We start from the raw sequence: 21015 nt of genomic DNA on the forward strand, positions 1-21015 counted from the left end.
CAATCTTGAAGCCCTTCTCAATGAGGAAGTCCCTAAGCCTCTCATAGCAAGCTCTAGGAGCTTGCTTGAGACCATAGAGAGCCTTGGACAACCGGTAGACATGCTTGGGGTACCTAGGGTCTTCAAAACCGGGGGGGTTGCTCAACATAGACAAGCTCATTAATATAACTATTTAAAAAGGCACTTTTCACATCCATTTGAAATAACTTGATGTTATGACTAGATGCATATGCAAGTAGGATACGGATTGCTTCAAGTCTTGCCACCGGTGCAAAGGTTTCACCGAAGTCAAGACCTTCCACTTGTGAAAAGCCTTTTGCCACAAGTCTTGCCTTGTTGCGCACCACTTTGCCTTGATCATCCTTCTTGTTCCGGAAGACCCACTTTGTTCCAATCACTCTTGCATCTTTGGGTCGCTCTTCAAGTGTCCATACTTGGTTGCGAGAGAAGTTGTTCAACTCCTCTTGCATGGCCATGATCCAATCCGCATCACGAAGAGCTTCCTCTATAATCTTTGGTTCATCTTCAAGAGACACAAAAGCGTGATGTTCAATAAATAAAGCATGTCTAGAACGAGTAGTTACACCACGTGATGGACTCCCGATGATGAGATCTTGAGAGTGATCTTGGAGGAGATGTGATGTTCTTCTTGGTGCCACTTGAGGGGTTGGTTGGGGAGCATCAACATCTTGTGCTTGTGCCACCTCTTGCTCATGAGTGACTTGGGTGTCTTCATGAGCATCTCTCACATCCTTGTCTTCATCTTGTGGACCTTGTGAGGTGGATGGTGGCTCAATGACTTGCACATCATCATCATCTTCTTTAGGCTTGATGTCTCCCACCGGCATGTTCTTCATGGCATCCCTCAATGGTTCACCACCTACATCATCAAGATTATCACTTGCTCCTTGGGAGCCATTAGTTTCATCAAATTCAACATAAAATGTTTCTTCAACCATGTTTGTGGCATGGTTAAAGACCCTATATGCTTTGGACTTTGATGAATAGCCAACCAAGTATCCAATGTCACATCTTCTTTGGAACTTTCCCAAGTGTTGGCGCTTCTTGTAGATGTAGCACTTGCATCCAAACACTCTAAAGAATGAGACATCAGGCTTCTTCCCATTGAGCAACTCATATGGTGTCTTCTCTAGGAACTTGTGAGGAAAGAGCCGGTTTGAAGCATAGCATGCCGTGTTGATTGACTCGGCCCACATCTTCTCCGAAGTGTTATACTCATCTAGCATTGTTCTTGCCAAGGTGATCAATGTCCGGTTCTTTCTTTCTACAACCCCATTTTGTTGTGGTGTGTATGTTGAGGAGAACTCATGCTTGATTCCCACTTCATCACAATACTCTTCAATGTTGGTGTTGTCAAATTCTTTTCCATTGTCACTTCTAATTTTCTTGATCTTCACATCAAATTGATTTTGGGCATTCTTTGCAAACTTCTTGAATATTGATGCAACTTCGGCCTTGTCTTGCAAGAAGAATGTCCAAGTGTACCGGGAGAAATCATCAACTATGACCAAGCAATATTTGTTGCCTCCAAGACTAGCATATGTGGTTGGTCCAAACAAATCCATGTGAAGTAGCTCAAGCACTCTTGAAGTAGAGAGATAGACTTTGGTTGGATGAGTGTTTGCAACTTGTTTGCCCGCTTGACATGCACTACAAAGTTTGTCCTTTTCAAATGTCACATCCTTCAAGCCTCTAATCAATTCTTTCTTCATCAACTTCTTGAGTGTGCCCATTCCAACATGTGCTAACCTTCTATGCCACAACCACCCAAGTGAAGTCTTAGTGAATAAGCAAGTCTTGACATTAACTTTATTGGATGAGAAGTCAACCACATATAAGTTGTTGTGCCGGAAGCCTTTGAATATCACTTCATTGTCATCTTCCTTGGTCACAATTACTTCCTTCTTCTTGAATAGGCATTCAAATCCAAGATCACATAATTGTCCAACCGAGAGTAAATTGAAACTCAAAGATTGCACATAGAGCACATTGGTGATGGAGTTGTCATTTGATATAGCAACCTTTCCTAGTCCTTTGACTTTCCCTTTTGAATTGTCACCAAATGTGATCTTCTCTTGGTTGTCAACATCTTCATCAAGAGAGGTGAACATCCGGGGATCTCCGGTCATATGTTGAGTGCAACCACTATCAATTACCCAATGTGATCCACCGGTCTTGTAGTTCACCTGCACACAAGAGATCAAGCTTGAGATTTAGGGACCCACATTTGCTTAGGGCCCTTGACCTTCTCTACTAGTTGCTTTGGCACCCAAATCTTCTTTGGCCTTTGCTTGTTTGGTGGCCCCATAAAGCTAACCTTGACCTTGCCACACTTGTCTTTCCTTACAATGTAATGAGCATTGAAGGCAAATGGTCTTGCATGCTTGGGCAAGGGTGGTGGTAGTGGTGCCTTACACTCATGAGCAAAATGTCCTTCTTGACCACACTCAAAGCATCTCTTTGGCTTTGGCTTGCTTGCTTGATCATGAGTGGCTAGAGACTTGATGAGCTTTGTTTGATGGGCCTTATAGCCAATCCCACTCTTGTCCATCTTCATGACGGTGTTCATGAAAAGCTCACTTTGAAGGTCCTTCCCTTTTGTGAATTTTGCTAACCCCATGGTTAGGTGTTCCTTCTCTTTCTTGAGCTTGTTGTTCTCTTGAGTTAGCTTCTTGATGATTGGGTCATTGTTGCTAGCTAACTCATCCAAGATGAATGTCTCATCTTCTTCTTGCTTGTCATACATCAAACCAAGCTTGAGATATTGATTTTCTTCCTTGAGTAACTTGTTCTCATATGCAAGCTTCTTATCTTGATCAAGTGACTCAATCACAATTGTCTTGTGCTTGGCTTGTTCTTGCAACTCTTTCTTGAGCATGAAAATCTCATCCTTGAGCTTGATAGTGTCCTCACAACTCTCGGCCACTACCACTTTCTTGCCCTTGCAATCAACACATTTGCTTGTGCTATCCACAAGTAAGTCATCACAAGATGTGGCTACATCAAGCTTAGCAACATTGTTAGTAGCAACATGTGTTTCATCAATTGCAAGTTCATAAGCAATCTCAAGGTTGTCATAGTTTGCTTTTAGAGTTGTTAGTTCTTCTTTCATTGCTCTATATCTAGTGATAAGCTCATCATGAACACTCTCAAGTTTATCATATTTTTCTTTGAGCTCTTTTAGAGAGAGTTTGAGCTCCTTGAGCTTAGTGGTCATGATCTCATTTTGTTCTCTAAGCTCATCACTAGAGTTAAGCTTTGCTAGAAGTGTATCATTTTCAAGTTCAAGCTTTTCATTTTCACTTCTAGTCTTTCTTATGACTTTTGTGAAATTGTTTAGCAATTTTACAAGTTCATCATAAGAGGGTGATTCATATTCACTATCACTTTCACTACTCTCATCCTCACTTTGTACCTTCCGGTCACCTTTGGCCATAAGGCATAGGTGTGTAGAGGATGTAGATGGTGGTGAAGATGATGGTGATGGAGCATCGATGGCGATAGCGGCAACCTTCTCATCATCACTTTCATTGCTGGAGGAGTCACCACTTGAGCTTTCAATGTCGGTGAGCCAATCACCAACAATATAAGCCTTGCCATTCTTCTTCTTGTAGTGCTCCTTCTTCTTGCCACCTTTCTTCTTGTATTGCTTCTTGTCATTTTTCTCATCATCACTTGAGTCATCTTGGTCTTTGTTCTTCTTCTTGTACTTGTCCTTCTTGGGCTTTGGACATTGATGAGCAAGATGACCAAGCTCACCACAATTGTAGCAATCCATCTCGGAGATGGGCTTCCTCTTGCTACTTGTGAAGAACTTCTTCTTCTTGGAGTCAAAGTTGACTCCATTCTTGTTGAGCTTCTTCAACATCTTGGTGGTTCTTCTCACCAAAAGGGCAATAGATGCATCATCATCACTTGAAGTTGATGACTCAACTTCAATCTTCTTGGCTTTGCCCTTGTGAGAAGCTTTGAGAGCCAAGTCCTTCTTTTCTTTCTTGGCCGATGAGGAGCCATCTTGAGGGTTCATGTGCATGTACATCTCATGAGCATTGATCTTCCCCAATATGGTGGTTGGTGTAGCGGTGGAAAGATTGCCTTGATGAAGCACGATTACTATGTGCCCATATTTCTCAATGGGAAGCACACATAGTATCTTCCTTGCTACATCCGCCGTACTCATTTGTGTAAGCCCAAGTCCATTTAGCTCCTCTACAATGACATTCAAGCGAGAATACATTTCATTAGCATTTTCTTTAGAAAGCATTTCAAATGTATTAAGCTTGTTCATCACTAGGTGATAGCGTTCCTCGCGTTCACTCTTAGTTCCCTCATGGAGCGCACAAAGTTCCTTCCAAAGTTCATTGGCGGTTTTGTGGCTCCGAACACGGTTGAACACCTCTTTGCAAAGACCTCTAAAGATGTGGTTTTTGGCCTTTGCATTCCACTTCTCGTTTTCTTGCTCTTGTGGAGTAAGAGCGGTGGCTCTTTCCGGAGGGGCAAACCCTTCGGTCGCGGCTTTTAGGCACTTTACATCGCATGCCTCAAGGTATGACTCCATCCGTATTTTCCAATACGGGAAGTCATCCCCATCGAACATGGGTGGTGGTCCATCCCTGTTAGACATCTTTCTCTAGGCGGTGAAGCCTAAATAATGAGCACTAGGCTCCGATACCAATTGAAAGGATCAAGATGCCCAAGAGGGGGGGTGAATTGGGCTTCTCTAAAAATTTAAGCAACCTATAAGCTCCAATTCAACCCCTTGTGCCTAGTGTGACTTAGAGAGCTACCGGATAAAAGTTTTGCAACCTAGTTCCAATCCTATTCTAGCATGGCAATTCTAAGAATGTAAAAGCACAAAGTAAAAGCTAGAAAGTAAAGGAGTAGTGGAAGAAAGTGCCCTGCGATGTTTTGCCGAGGTATCGGAGAGTCGCCACTCTCCACTAGTCCTCGTTGGAGCACCCGCGCAAGGGTCTTGCTCCCCCTTGGTCCGCTCAAGGACCAAGTGCTCACTACGGGCTGATTCTTCGACACTCCATCGCGGTGAATCGCCCAAAACCGCTCACAAGCTTGACACGAGCCACCCACAAGAACTCTGGGTGATCTTCGTGCCGTCAATCACCACCGAACCGTCTAGGTGATGGCGATCACCAAGAGTAACAAGCAAAGAACTCTCACTTAACCCAAACAAGGCACTAGAGAGTGGTGGATGCACACTTGACTCTTGGAACTCACTAGAGGAGGATTCTCTCAAGAAATCACTCAAATCTCAATCCTCTCTAGGCTCTTGCAACTCTCTTGCTCCACAACAAGGTTCTCTGATGTTCAAATGGGCAAGAGAGGTCTCATGGACGAGGTGGTGGAGTATAAATACTATCCACGAAGTCCAAAGGTCGGCCAACCGTTTTCCACTGAAAACGGGGTCACCGGACGCACATTATGTTGCACCGGACGCACTGCACCGAGCGTCCGGTGTGACATAACGGCTACCTGCACTTTTCTCTGACAGGTCACCGGACGCTAACTCCCAGCGTCCGGTGCACCGTCCGGTGCTCGGGGAAACTTTACATGCTCCCTGCGCATGGGACCGGACGCTACCCGGTGCGTCCGGTGCTCAGGGAAGGCTTGCAACCTTCCTGGGTAAGGGACCGGACGCTACCCGGTGCGTCCGGTGTTAGCGTCCGGTGCCTAACCCTAAGCACGGCACTGTTCTAACGGCTAAGGACCTCACCGGACGCACTCACAGAGCGTCCGGTGCCCCTTTGGGCACCCAAACTTCGTCGAAACGCGATCGCTCCAAAACGAAGTAGGTTCCTCTCGATCTAAGGACTAACTCTGAGCTGCCTAGTGCTAGGTTTACCCAGTGTGCACCACACCTAAACCTAAAGCCTTGCCTAAGTCAAGCTACTAGATCAAAGCCCCTCTTAATAGTACGGTCAAAGGAAAACAAAGTCCTAAACTACTCTAAGTGCCCTTCTTCACCATATGGCACTTAGACCTAGTCTAGTCTTGACGATGTCCATCCGTCCTTTGAAAACCGAAACGATTTCCACTATTAAGTAGGCATGTACGTCCCTGTTCATCGAGTACCTATTTACCATGACCTTACCTATGACTTTGCCTCTGCAAAACACACGTTAGTCATAGTAATCAACAATGTCATTAATCACCGAAACCACTAGGGGCCTAGATGCTCTTTCAATGCCAAAGGGGGAGAAAATTAGAGAAATTAGAGGGGTCAATTCTTTCGACTGGACTTCGTCACTGCAGCTGCAGATCTTCATGTTCAGATCCGTTGAGAGTGTTACTTGTTAGTTTGTGAGCTGAGTGCTTCTTCAAAAACTATTTTTAAGTTGTAATATTGCTACTTCCTTGTCTCTATTTGCTTCGGATGTGAACATGTACTTGTGAACTGCTTGTCAGGCTTAAATATTAGTTTAAATTCTGTTGGTTAACCTGTTTGTGTGGTGTAATGCTTTTTGAAATTTCTGTCAGCTTGCTGGTGTAGCAAGGGCGGCAGTGAGGCCCTCTACTACAGCAGCATGCTGTCCTGCTTGTATAAACTGTCATATGCATACACGGTTATTTTGTGACACAGTTTGTTGCACCCCACAGAGGTCATGGACATAGGGGGAGGTCCTCCATCACTTGCTAAATGTATGAAGCTTGAGTTTCATGTCAAGTTTGAGTATTCAAAACTCCAATCATACATTTAGGGGGAGCTCCTATGCCCATGACCATTTAAATCTCAGTTATGATTATTATTATTTGTAAGCTCTAATTTGGTTGTCATCAATCACCAAAAAAGGGGAGATTGTAAGTGCAATCAAGCCTATTGTGGGTTTTGGCGTTGATGACCACCGAATTAGGGAACTAATGAGATTTGCTGAGATGACAAGCAGGGAATATAGCAAAGAGGTTGTTGAATACCATGGAGGATCCCCCATTTCTAAAGGATGGTTTTCCTAGCTCCAAAAGAGGTTTAATTCATTTTCGGTTTGAATTTGAGTATAGGAAAAGCCGTACTATAAAGAGGGACTCTAAGTTTGTTGATCAAATTGTGAACCAAAGGCTCAAAAGCTCCTCAACATCCTCAGACCCAAGCCTAGCCAGCATATCTTTCTCTCTACACTTTGGTGTTTTCAGGCTGGTTCAGGCAAGGGCGGCACTGCCGCCCTACTCTGTGACAGTTGGAGAGCTGGGTATAAATACCCTTTCAGACCGTCTCAAACGGTAACCTGCTCATCTTCCTTGCTCCCAACCGTTGCAAACTGACCAGAGCTCACTTCTCTCTCCCTCCATTGTTGCTCCTCAAGCCCCCAAGCCATTCCTTGATTCCAACCATCAAAACTTGAGGGAAAATGCAGCAAACTTCGATTGGAGAGTAGATCCATTGTTTCCCAGCGTCAAAAAGAGCTTTTGGTTCACGTTTGGCCGGCAGCCTTGAGTTTGTTACTCTTGGAGCTTGCTCCTAGCCGGCTAGGCGTCGCCCTAGAGCTTGCCAACTTGTGTGGCAGCCAAGGGAAGGTTTGTAAGGTTACCCTTGCAGCTAATACATTCTTTACTCTTTGCAAGGGGTAAAATCCTTGCTTTGAGAACGAGGAGAAGGTAAGCCTGTGTGGCTAAGCCGGTCCTAGTGTGGGCGCCTCAACAACGTGGAGTAGGCCAAGCCTTGTTGTGACAACAGCTGAACCACGGTAAAAATCGTGTGTCTTGTGTGCTTTCACTTGTGTATGAGTTTGTGTTAGGATTTGAGGCCGATCTACGTGGTGGGGAGGCTCCAACACTTTCTAGCCACATACTTGTGCTCTAACATCTTGCAGGAAGCTTGGAAATTTAGTCGATCTAAATTTCCCTGGGTAAAGTTTGAATCAATTCAGTTAAGCTTCTGTCTGTTTTTCTGTTGAGGCCGGCAGTGCCGCCCTGGGAGGGCCTCACTGCCGCCCTTGCCTGTGTGACTGATAAACTTTGCTGAAAAAGTTTGAACAGGCCTATTCACCCCCCCTCTAGGCCACTTCATGTACGTCCAGAGATCCTACAAAGCTACACAAGCTAACTAATTACAAGAGCAACTACACAAGCACAAGTATATGAACGTAAGAACTTGCTTGTGTTAGAGACTTGCAAACCAACGGGAAGAACAATGTTGACACGATGATTTTCTCCCGAGGTTCACTTGGTTGCCACCAAGCTACGTCCCCGTTGAGACAAGCTCCAAGGTTGCCGCCGGTCCTCTTGCTAGTGGTGACCCACAAGTCACACTCTCCCACGTGGAGTGCTTACCACAAGCTCTAGCACTTGACCCAGCCGGACCACTTGTCGCTCTTCACGTCTCGCTCAACTAGAGTTGCTCTTCGCGATCCCCGCGGGGTGAGCACCGTACCCCTCACAATCTCTTCTCCGGAGCACCGCACAATCTCCTTGCGTGCTTCGACGGAGTCACAAGCCACCAAGCCGTCTAGGAGGTGGCAACCTCCAAGGGTAACAAGCACCACCAGCTTGCAACACGAACACCTAGTGCCACTCGATGCAATCTCTCAATAGAACATGATGACACATAGGCCGCATCTATGCTAGAACAAAACCATTGGGACAACAGAACACGGCTACGCAGATCCCGCATCCTGAATGGACAAAACCTCGACAACCTACCCAAAAAACCAAAACACATCAAAAAAACAAGGACACAGAGGCTGCATCGGCGCTAGAGCAAATCCACAGCGACAAACACCAAATCAACAAGAGCAGCATCCCCAGAGCATGCCGGCGTAATCCCATCCTCGATGGATCAAAAACCCGGCGACAAACCCGAGATGAACAAGACATCAAACCACCCCTAGAAATCAGAGATTCAGAAGAAATGAAGATAAACCACCACACCCAAATCACTGACGAGAACAAACCCTAGCAACGGTTGAAACTATCACAACAAGGAGCAGAAACAACTTAGCTCGCCAAACCCTAGAAATGTCGGCCGCCACAACGGGGAACGTCGAGTCGCCCGGAGAAGAGACGAAATGAGAAATGAGGAAAGGGGGAAATGGGCGCTCCAACTTCGGATGCGCAGACCCCACATGACAGAGTCACGGAGACCCAAGGAGCGATGGCCAAACAGAAAGCGCGAGATCAAACGTCGCAGCACGCTACACGTGCCATATCTAACGGCCCAGAATTCGGTTACCGGAGGGAGCTAGAACAACCGGTTGACAGATAGTAATTCTGTTTTGAAAAGTTTTGGGTTTTAGGATGACAGTAGATGGTATAATATCCGCCGCATGGCCAGCTGCCGCCCGTTGCAACTTGCAACTTGCAGCAAACAAAGGCGCCATCGCCGTTCGCAACTCCAACCCACCGAATCCGTTCACGCAAAGTCAAAACAACTCCGCCATCTCATCTTCCTCGATCAAAAACAAGGCGGACAATGTCAACGCTCCTCGGCACCAACACAATTCCTAGCCCAACGCCATCTACTGCCCTTGCAGCACACGGGAGAGGGGAGGGAGATAGAGAGCGCGAGAGAGATCCGGCCGCAACGCTGCGCGCTGTTCTTCTTCTCCAGGTCAAGGTTCTCTCCGGACTTCCGGAGAACTGCGCGCCGGTGACCGTTAGAGCATGGCGGCCGCCGGCGCTAAGATCTGGCGGTCACAACTCACAACCTAGCCGCGCCGCCGATGAGGTTCGGTTCGTTCTGCTTTGAGCTTTGTTCCTCGGTTTTGGCCTGTGGTTCCATAATTCCGTGGCGACGAGAGACCCATATTACATCCGGACGGTCCTGATCCGCCCTCTGTCAACGGGACCGAGCTGTTGATGGGGAAAAAATTAGGAAGGGACGTCGGAGCCATTCCCTGCCGCGTTCATCCTTAATCAACCATGGTTCAGGACTTCAGGTGAGTTCTGATCCGATGAAGCTTAAGCAATCGTGTCTTGTTTTTTGTTTTACTTGCTGACAAATTCCCCAAGTCTTACTGTATTACTGGTGATAGCCAAACTCGCTTATGCTATTGCCAGATTAGTTCTACGCGTTTCTAGTTCGTAGAAAATGCAAATTGAGAGGGCTACGATAAAATTTTCCCCCAATAGGTTTCAATAAAATTTGCCAGAAATTAACTCTTGCGCTCTTTTGCACGAGAAAGGAAGACGTGTGTATAGTTTGGTTGTCAGTGCCGTCAGCCAAATGGAAATCACTTGGATTACTATTTCAGAGTCAGTTGTCGATCACGATGCCCCTTAAGTTGTGTTCTCCTTATTTTTTAAAAAAGTTGTGTTTCGGTTTAGTATTTCCTTTTCACATGGAATTTGCAACCTGATAGCCTGCAGAAGCCATTCTTCAGCATTTCATAGTATCTCAGTTTTTTCAGCCATATGGTTAGTCCTTTCAGTTTTATATACTTCTTCTAAATTCTAATGATTGAATTTGGCCTTTTCTTAATTTGATTCCGATTGACTTCTTTAATAGGGGAGGATGATAAATAAATTCGCATGATGAGATTGAACCTTTCCGAGCTGCTTTCTTTCCTGAGCATGATCATCATTAGTTCCATGCAAGCTATAAACGGGGGGAAACGACAGCAAGAACATCAGAGGTTATACCATAACCATCATCTATTTGGTTTCTATGTTCGAAGCTACATATACATATTATATTTATGAATTATAAAAATTTATCTTAAGGACCAGCTCCTTGCATTTACATTTGGCCCTTGCTATTTGTAACATTTCCCCGCTTAGGTATAATAAGCAATTATGTATGTCATCAAATAGAGGAACAGAGACTAGCACCTGACTTGCTACACAGGTTGTGCCAGCTCTGTTCATATATGTTTTAGCAGACGTTTGCAGGATCCCATACTATCACCTGCTACGAAGAGGCTGCCGAGTGAAGGGCGACGAGGGACGCATACGCGCCATCCTTGATGTTGATCAAGGCATCGTGCTTTCCCTTCTCGATGATAACCCCATTCCTCACGACTGCGATCAAATCTGCATTTTGTATTGTTGACAGACGGTGAGCGACGATCACTGTTGTCCGGTTCACCATTACCCTGTCCAGTGCGTCCTGGACGATCCGCTCGGATTCAGCATCCAGTGCACTAGTCGCTTCGTCCAGAAGCAGGATCCTAGGGTCCTTCACAATTGCACGGGCAATCGCCACACGCTGCTTCTGCCCTCCTGACAACTGAGCTCCACGCTCTCCAACCATTGTGTCATACCCCTGCATTTTTAAGGTAGACACTTCCCTTAGCAACAGTTTTGGGTCCTTGGTTGATTGCATAGAAAAGCCACATATAATATTTCTTGACTACATCAGATGAAAGAAACTAACCTGGAGCGCCGAACTGATAAATTTGTGAGCATTTGCCAATTCTGCAGCAGATATGATCTCAGATTCTGTTGCTTGTCCATCTTTTCCATAGGCAATGTTAGCCCTTATTGTGTCATTAAATAAAGCTGGTTCTTGACTAACCAGGCCCATTTGTTGCCTTAACCACCTAAGCTGGAACTTCTGTATGTCCACGCCATCTAGTAGTATATTGCCTACATCTGGGTCATAGAACCTCTGAAGCAACGAAATTGCTGTTGATTTGCCACTACCACTCTCTCCAACAAGCGCAACAGTCTGAAAATAAATACTACAATTGTTATACTCGTAATAATAAACATTGTTAACTCAATACATGATTTATACATTAGAAGATCACTTGCCTTTCCAGCATGAATTGTCAAGCAAAGGTCCCGGAAAATCTGAACATCTGGCCTGGTTGGATACCTGAAGCTAACGTGCTGGAATTCGATATTTCCTCGTAGTGTCTCAACAGTCACCCCTGCATCCTCACTTGGGTCTATCCTTGATTTTCGGTCTACAATTGCAAATATAGAAGATGCAGCTGATTTTGCTTTGGAAGAATCCGATGTAAGCGTACTTGATTGCGACACTCCAATTGCCGCCATTGCAAGAGCAAGAAAAACCTGCATATAGGACACATTTTTAGAGCTCTTCATTGGGAAGCTACACGGTACTCACTCTAAATCACCTTTTTAAAAAAAGGATAACCCAAACCAAGTTGCTTTGACTTCACATTTATGTCGTCCTGTCAAGCATTTCTTTGTTCCTTAATATGAAAGCCAGACAAAGTTAAAAAAAAATCAGTACTTACCCTGAAAACTTTAGGAAAGGTTGTCTTCCTGTCCTCAACAAGCCGAGCACCAGCATAAAAGCTAGCTGCATATACCCCAAATAGCAAGAAAAAGGAAACTCCAAAACCGATTCCACTTATAATCCCTGTCCTGATTCCTGTTCTTAGGGGACCTTCACATTTCTTCTTGTACAAATCCATGACCTTCTCTTCAGCTGAGAATGAGGCCACTGTTCTTATGCTGCTTACTGCATCATTAGCCACCTGGCTTGCCTCTTCATACATCATCTGCATTCACAAATAACTAAATAAGTCTGATGCAATAGACAATAAATCTAAGGCACAAGCATTTCAGTACAAGAGAACAGACCTTTGCATCTGCACTGAAACCCTGAATAAACTTCATCTGGATCCATCCATTGAGGCCAATGAGTGGTATTAAAGCTAAGATGATGAGGGATAGCTCCCAGTTTGATACAAATGCAATTACCAAACCAGCGACTAATGTTGAAGAGTTTTGCACAACCAATTGAAGCGCGTCTCCCACAAGTCCTCTAACTTTTGCTGCATCTGCTGACAGCCTTGCACCAATTGCTCCACTTGAGTTTTCTGGGTGATCAAACCATTCGATCTCCATATTTACCACCTTTTCAAATGTCATCAGTCGGATCCTTCTAATCAACCTGCACCCAGCTATGGAGAAAAGGTACGAACTGACAGGGAGTGACAAGAAGTACACTGCACCAAACACCAAGAACATGGAAGCCCAGAACTGTGAATCCCTCCTTAGAAGATGTGGAGGCTCATAGAATGCTTTTATCACATTTGACAGGAGTATCGCAAAGATTGGGAAGATAACTCCACTGATGACTGAGGCAATGGAACCTAGTATAAGGACTGGGATCTCTGGCTTGTTAAGAGATGCAAGCCGGCTGAGAGGCACTTCCTGTGGTATCTCGTCACACAGTTTGTTAGATGAACCATCCTGAATATCAATCCCAAGAGGCATACCAAATGGTACCGAGAATGAATGGTGGCTACTGTTATCACGGGATGACCTCCTGCTAGCTGACTTATTTATTGACGTTTGTTTGCCTGGACGAGCATTGGCATCACCCTTCCGATTGTTCTGCTGGTTTGCTTCCTGTAGCCTTATCAGTTGGCTATAAGCTCCTTCTGGATCTCTTAGAAGCTCATTGTGTGGACCTGGTCCAAAATGTTAAATGGTTAAGCAAAGATGCATTGAGCAATCAAAGACTGGCAAATGATGATTTTGAAATTGGTGTTTCGCAATAATACCTTTTTCAACTAGTGTTCCTTGATGAATAACAGCAATGGTGTCAGCATTTCGAACAGTGCTCAGACGGTGTGCAACTATGACTGTTGTCCTATTTGTCATGACCCTGTCAAGAGCTTCCTGCACAATCCTTTCAGACTCGGCATCCAGTGCGCTGGTAGCTTCATCCAATAGTAGGATTCGTGGATCTTTCAGAATAGCCCTTGCAATGGCAATTCTTTGCTTCTGCCCACCAGAAAGCTGTGTCCCATGCTCACCAACCGAAGTATCAAAACCCTGTGAAAATATCAGAAACAGAAGAGATCTCAATGCATGCTGCATAACTAACCGAGCCACTGAGAAGTTAAATTGTATTTTATTTTTCTATTAAAATATAACCAGTAGGGGCACAAGCACCTCCTGTTTCTTCATTAAAAAAACACTGGGAGATGTAAAGCTTGCTGCTTGAACAGCATCCTGACCTGAGGCATTTTATCTATGAATTTGGCAGCGTTGGCAAGCTCAGCAGCAGCTCTAATTTCCAGATCCGTCGCGTTGTCTTTGCCATAAGCTATGTTCTCCTTTATGCTGGCAGCAAAAAGGACTGGCTCCTGGCTGACAAGGCCGATTTTACTTCTGATCCACCTTAACTGGAACTCCTTGAGATTCACACCATCTATCAGAACATCGCCAAGCTGAGGGTCGTAAAACCGTTCGATTAGGCTGATGACCGTGGATTTACCACTCCCGCTCTGGCCTACCAATGCGATTGTCATGCCACTAGGTATGGTGAGGGAGAAACCCTTGAATATTTGCTCATCGGGCCTTGTTGGATAAGAGAAATAGACATCTCTAAACTCAATATCCCCTCGAATGTCCTCCAGCTTCCTTCCTGTGGTGCTGTACGCGTCGATTTCTGGTGTTCTATTGATCGTCTCAAACATTTTGTATGCAGCGGCCTGCCCACCTGCAAATGCTTTCATGCTTGGAGACGCCTGGCCTAGAGCCCTGGTGAATACGGTAAAAGATGTCAGGTATCATATGAAGCATCAAACATTAACTGAAAAATAACTCAGGATGTTATAGAGTCAGGGGAGGGAGGGTGAGGACAGGCAAAAGAACATATATATTCTCAACAGCTGAAACCAATTCGTTTTAGGCCACACTGTACAGTTCTGAGTTGATTTTTAGGTTACATGGATGCCATCTATTTTTGTTGAATGAGGAAAGTATTTTGGGTTGGCCTTTTGGGTTCTGTTGAACCTGCCGATAGGAGTTGTTAGTTAGGTACCAATAGGCAATAGTCCAATGTACTACTAACTTGAGAGAGAAGGGATGGGTCCATGAGTGGTTTCCTAATAGTGAACTGGTCAACCTGCTCAAGTCCGTTAAGCAATTTTCCCACGATAACAAGGTGGTTTTATTTTCTGAAATGGCACGTATGGCCACCTAATGCATCCAAATCATCATAAACACGAATGCTTTATCTGTTGCAACCACCCTTTGCAGTAACAACTTCTAAGTACAGATGATTAACTCAGTGGTTACATCCATCACCGTTACCTTGACCATGAGCCAACTACCAAATGCAGTGGTTTCGGATATTCCCAGGATCAGTGTAGCAGTACAAGAAAATGACTGAACTACAGAACCTACTGTTAAACTGGAAGTGTAGGAACTGAATATATATTTCATTACTGCTAATTAGGTATGGAGTACAAGAATTATTGAACCATATGCAGCTTAGAAATGAATATTGAACTTACAGTGAACCAGTGAGGACTGCAAAGATCACGTTCATGACCTTGGCTCCGGTGTACCCCTTCTCCAGGATCAGCTTAGCGCCATACCAAATCCCCAGCGAGTAGCCGCAGAAGAGGAGCACCATGACCGTGCCCATACCAAGCCCAGTGGCGAGGCCCTCTCGGACGCCGGACTTGTACGCGTTCTTCAAGGACTTGTTGTACTTCTCCACCGCCCGTTTCTCACCGGTGAAAGACGCAACCTGTAGCAGCAGTAATGGTCACATGGATCTGTTGGGAGCGCTTCAGGGTCTGCATCTATTGGGGGATGAATTCGGTTGTGTGCTCACCGTCCTGATGGAACCGATGGTCTGCTCCACCACCACCGACGACTCCGCGTAGGCCGCCTGGCCCAGGGACGCCATCTTGGTCACGACGTTGGACATGACAGCGCCCGCCATGACGAGCGGCGGGATGGTCGCCATCATGACCAGGGTGAGCAGCCAGCCCTGCGCGAAGGCGACGATGAAGCCGCCGAGGAAAGTCACCACCAGCTGGATGAACTTGCCGACCTTCTCGCCCATGGCATCCTGGATCAGCACCGTGTCGCCGGACATCCTGCCCACGACCTCGCCGGTGCTGGTGTACTTGTCGAAGAAGGCGATCTCCTGCCTCAGGATTGTCTTGAGGTACAGGTTCCGTATCCGCGCCGCCTGACGCTCGCCGGTGATCATCCAGCAGGTCACCTCTGGTCGGACGGCAAACAGTGGAGCAGCCGGCTCAGTGTCTGGCGAGCGTGCTCAGTGTCTGGCGATTGCGGGGGTGAGGTGAACTTACGGACGAAGGAGGCGACGGCGGAGGCGATGGCGAGGTAGATGAACTCGAGAGAGACCATGGACACCCGGTTGACGACGTCGTGGATGCTGAGCGCGCCGCCAAAGGCGTCGATGAGGTTGCCGAAGAGCACGGTCATGAAGGGCATCGCGGCGCCGTTGGCCACGGCCCCGAGCGCGCCCAGTAGCATGAGCGCGACGTCGGTGGAGTCCGCGAACGCGAACAGCTTGTGGAACGGCACCCGAGTCGCCGTCGCCGTCGCCGCCGCCTCCGCAGCGCCGGGGGATCCCCCCTTGGCGCCATTGCCCGGGCTCGGAGCCGAGGGTCCGGACGTGCCTGCCGCCGCCGGCTGCGAGGAGGCATTCGCCTCGGCGGGTCTCCAGGACTCCGGCATGGCTGCCGCCGCCGCCGCCGCCTCCGCGTCGAAGATTGATTGGCGCCTCCGCGGCTCACGAATCCGTCCCCCGCGCCGCGAGATTGGGCAGTGCTGCTGCTCGGCGCGGAACGCGCAGTGGGCCTCTGCTCTGCTGCTCGCCCTCGTATGGTTGTTGCCTACCACCTCCTAGCTCCTGCATACCAGCAGCAGCGCCTCACTCACCTGCCACACCACGGCCCAATAATTGCACACACATTCAGCAGCGGATTCGTCTCAGTGCCTCACAGCTAGAAAGAAGATAAGTATAGCACTAGAATCTGGGGAAGCAAACAAGCACAACAAGAACAGGGCAAATCTGAATCTACAATCTCCCTAGCAATCGCAAGAAGATCGATTTGTGTTGTGAGATAAAAGGAGGGCGCTGTGCTGTGAGGTAGAGTTGGGATGCGAACTTGCGAAGACGTGGTGGTATGGCTGGTTGGAGAAGGAACAAACCGCGCAGGAAAAAAAGTTGGCAGCTTTCCTTTCGCACTTGCCGCCGGGCGCGGACGCAGAGGAGGCCAGCAGTCTTCCAGCACCCGCACCACCGGGGAAAGAGGAAAAAGCAAGCTGAAGAGGCGGAGAGAACGGCGCGTAGTGATTAAAGCTAGGACTAGGAGGCGCCGCTGCGGTGGTTTTGGTATCCATGGCGGGCGGGCGAGCAAAAGCATATAAAAATGTGGAGGCCAAGGCGAGGCTACCACCACGGCACCACGCACTACTCACCATGGCAGCAGCAGGGGCACAGGAATAAAGCATCCGTGAACCCGTCCTGTCCGTCTCCGTCTCCGTCTCCCAGTCGCAGTGGTGCGTGCTCCCAGTCCCAGCCGAGCCGGTGGTTGTAATTGCTGGCTGGATGGATGGATGCTGGGTATTTATAGATGTGGGGCTTCCCGTTCACAAATCACAGTTCAGCAGATCTCCACGATGGCGCTGCCGTGCTTTTGTTTATAGTATTATTATTATTATTATTTCCCCCTTTCTATCTCTCAATCTCAAAGGAGAAGAGGTCCAGTTGTGCACGCTTTGAAGAAAACACACCCTGTAGTAAATATTGGGTTGGCTATATAGAATAGCCACTCTTTGTGAACCTTCAGTACGAGTGGTCGTGGTACACAATACTGCCTCCAAGTCGAGTAACGCACAGCCGTGCACCGACCGGGAGGATTTTATGGTGCATGATGTGTTCCCTCCGTATTTTCGTCAACTGCTCGTAGGTGAAAAAGGAACCAGTCGGGCGTTCCAAAGCCGTGCGGACCGTGCGATCCGGGCCCAACATTTACTAAGTGCTCTAAGTATATATAATAATTTTAGATTTATTTTAATTAGTAAATTAGTCACAGGGACTCAATAAACATGGGTTGCTACTTCCTTCGAAAGAAAGCACATTGAGTCCATGATCGTAAGTTAGAAAAGTCTACGACTGTTAATTAAGTTTGTAACCCTTTGTGAGTTTGTGGCTTCGTCTTTTGGACTTGTTCCTCGCCGTTGGTGTTGTTTGTCGCTCAAGAGTCGAGACCTAGTAGCAATCCTAGACGATCGGACCCAGATGATCATTTCCTGGTATAAATTCTATGCACAATTTCTATTTTATTTAGTTAATATTTTATACATTGCCTTTATAATATATTGATATTTGATATTATAGTATATTTTGACAATAGATGGTAGGCCTCTTTTGAACCGGGCCTCATATTTGCACGAGACGCCCTCCATACTCCATACATTATATGCAACGCTTCCCTCCGTACGTACATGGTAATTGTGATACGTGAGTAGTATCTGGAGCACGCATGGATCGAAAGAACAGAGATACGGTTGCCTCCGGTGGTAATTGCAGGCTTGTAGTATGGCGCTGTTCTAGGTTGATGCTACTACAAGTAGAATACCAATACGTACTTGTTCTGTCGAGTCTATAGATCGCGAAGCAGCGCCGGTTAGGCGGTCTCTGACTGACTGAGAGCTGACGCACGCACGTTGTCGTGCGATCACGTGCATGACTTGTATAGCATGTGGCGCGACGGAGCCTACTAATGTCCTAATCTCTACTACTGTATATCCCAAGTTCATTAAAGTAATAACAGCTGCTCTGGTAATGACCACGGTCGATACGGCCATACCCCGTGTACGTGTTGTGCCTGCCGGCACACGGTGGTATACTCGATACGTTGCGAGACGTTTGGATATGGCGCGCACGCCACAGCTTCTGGGGGCTTGGTACGTCGTGTGATTGTGTCTCGGTCGCGTCTCGGCTCCATCGTCGCTTCTACCGCGGCCTGGCAGGCAGGCTGCGACCACACTCCGCCCCGATTTGCCCGGTAGAATGAATCCCTTGTCGGGTCCATCCCGTGGCCGTGGTCGTGTTCCCCCGGAGCCGTGGCGTGTCGGCATGGCCTGGGATGGGGTGGGGGACTGGATGCGCAAGCACATGTGCCGATGGGCCGGCGCTGCAGTGCTCGCGGTTTGGGTTTGCGGTTTGCCTGCTCCTGCTGCTTGGTTGTTTGTGTCTGGGGGTTGGCGTTTTTGCTTCGGGGTCACGCACCCGTGGACCCGTGTCTCCCCGCGTCCTCCGTTGTTTCCGTTCCACGCACGGGTCAAAGCCCGGGGTTTGGATAAAGGGTTTGAGGTAGCCGCATGAGGAAAGCGCCACCGCCACCGCCACGGGAGATGCAGCAGGTGCAGATGGAGACGGAGGCCCACCAGCAAGCAAGAGGGCAAGATGGCAACGCAACTAACCCCCCCCCCCAACGAAGCCAACCACCACTTCGTCTCGTTCCTCCTCCTGGCTCCTAGTCCTACGGCCGGGGGCGGCCATGCATGCGCCCCTGGATGGATCGCGCGTCCGCCTCTCCTTCCTTTGAAACTGAGCAACGTTAGTTTGGACCAACCACCGATCGAGATGGTACTCTCTTGCTCTCTAACTGTATGTAACGTTCTATTTTGCTCTCCTGATCTCTAACTGTAGCGTTCTAGTGACTGATGTACTCTCTTCTTCCTAACTGACACATGGGCGGATGTATACTATAGTAGATACCCACGCAAAAATATAGATAAACAGTAATTATAGCTAAATTTTCACCATATTCGCATCTTTAAAATACAAGTTTACGCACTCATAAGGTAAGCGTAACTTTTTGAATTTTTTCTAGCTCCGCCACTACTGACCCTTGGTGGTCGACTATACTCCATCTCTTCTACACGACTTGCATGCTCCTCCCATTTACTTGGCATACAAGCTCAAATTCTTGGTCCCGGAGGATAGGACGTTGTGCTTGTGCATTGGGTTTACTACATCAGCCTTAGAGTTGGTGGTCAACTAACGAAAATATACACTATTGAAAAAAAGTAGTACATAAAGAGGGTATTTTTTCCTTCTTGTGATAAAGTGCATAGCATACTACGAAACGACAATGTAAACTACATTAAATTCAAATATATGATACCCATGCTAATTGCATGTTTTTTTTTAAATTGGTGGGTGTGCTAGCTTCTCTTTAATTTATCAATATATACTTACCAATCAATTCATGCCAAGTTGTTTTATTTGTTAACACTATTTATTTAAATATACTATCTTTTCTTTATTTCATCATACTATATATTGTTGACGATGGTGGTCAGACGAAAATATTAAAGCATGCATACAGATAATCCAATAATTGTGTAATGCCGAAAGGATAGAGATAATACAACAACTACTCCTATATGCATGTAAGGGTTTGTTAGGCGATCCTCCATCTCGCAATTATTTGCGACAGCTCGAATGTGTCCTAGCTACTCTCTATCTCTATCTCTCCCACTTTTTGTTGCTCCCCATCTTGTCTCCGAACTGGCCTCCATCCTCCCCGTTTTTTTGTTGTGATGGTCTGATGGATCAGCTAACTCAATCATCGCCCCCTGCATGCAAAAAGTCGTCGTTGCACGCCTGAAAAGTCCATATGCATGCACGCGTGCCGTTCATCACCAACGGGAACACAAAATCCTGTTAGCTATAGTCCAACTGGACAGTATATGTGTACGTATATATCTTCTCAAATTCAAGTCATTTCCGTTCCGTTCCATTTATTTTGTGATTTGCTCTCGCTACCGGCCCGCCCGCTGCAAGAACAAAATTTCAAACTTGCTTTGACTGTGATGACTGATGACGCTTGGCGGCGACGAAATCTCTCTATATATTAATATATATAATATATAATGGTTGTGCAATGATAAGAAAAGTCGATCCAAATGCCAATTAAACCAATCACCTTCTTGCTACCAAGGTCAATGACGTTCAACTTGTGTAGTCCACACACGATATCTCTCTATATTTTTCTTCAGAACTGACGAGACACACCACGAGCAGTGGACACATTTAATGATGTTTGATTGAAGGTGTTAAAATTTAATAGATATTATAGACTAATTAGACTTAAAAATTTTATTCTGCAATTTTTTTAACTATATTTTTAGTTTGATGAACAGTTCATATTTAATATTTGATACATGTGTGTGTGAGTTTGATAGAACCAAACCAAGCTGACGCGATCGTTAGGTAGTAGGTACGTGACGACGGTCGTGTCAGCGGCAACTGAGGCACGGCCGGCGTGGCTTGTG

General features: G+C 46.6%; 1 protein-coding gene and 1 long non-coding RNA gene across 4 annotated transcripts; one reads left to right on the forward strand and one right to left on the reverse strand.

Moving 5' to 3' along the window:
• Nucleotides 9306-10710, forward strand: LOC110433547. The gene is made up of 2 exons (XR_002451014.1): nucleotides 9306-9905; nucleotides 10475-10710. It is a non-coding gene; the product is annotated as an uncharacterized LOC110433547 (long non-coding RNA).
• Nucleotides 10534-17279, reverse strand: LOC8060300 (ABC transporter B family member 21). Of its 3 annotated transcripts, XM_021455909.1 has the most exons (12): nucleotides 17146-17268; nucleotides 16876-16989; nucleotides 16008-16602; nucleotides 15521-15918; nucleotides 15195-15433; nucleotides 13911-14436; nucleotides 13452-13725; nucleotides 12523-13358; nucleotides 12174-12440; nucleotides 11722-11985; nucleotides 11342-11635; nucleotides 10877-11230 (listed from the first exon to the last, which is right to left on the reverse strand). In XM_021455909.1, the coding sequence occupies exons 3-12, from the start codon at nucleotides 16396-16398 to the stop codon at nucleotides 10877-10879; spliced, it is 3843 nt and encodes a 1280-aa protein (XP_021311584.1). In that variant the 5' UTR covers nucleotides 16399-16602; nucleotides 16876-16989; nucleotides 17146-17268. The 3 variants fall into 3 exon arrangements, with proteins under 3 accessions (XP_021311585.1, XP_021311584.1, XP_002457701.1); XM_021455910.1 differs by lacking the exon at nucleotides 16876-16989 and having other exon boundaries at nucleotides 10534-11230; nucleotides 17146-17279; XM_002457656.2 differs by lacking the exon at nucleotides 16876-16989 and having other exon boundaries at nucleotides 16008-16573; nucleotides 17146-17271.

The sequence above is a fragment of the Sorghum bicolor genome, chromosome 3, assembly GCF_000003195.3.
Source record: "Sorghum bicolor cultivar BTx623 chromosome 3, Sorghum_bicolor_NCBIv3, whole genome shotgun sequence".
Taxonomy (NCBI): Eukaryota; Viridiplantae; Streptophyta; class Magnoliopsida; order Poales; family Poaceae; genus Sorghum; species Sorghum bicolor.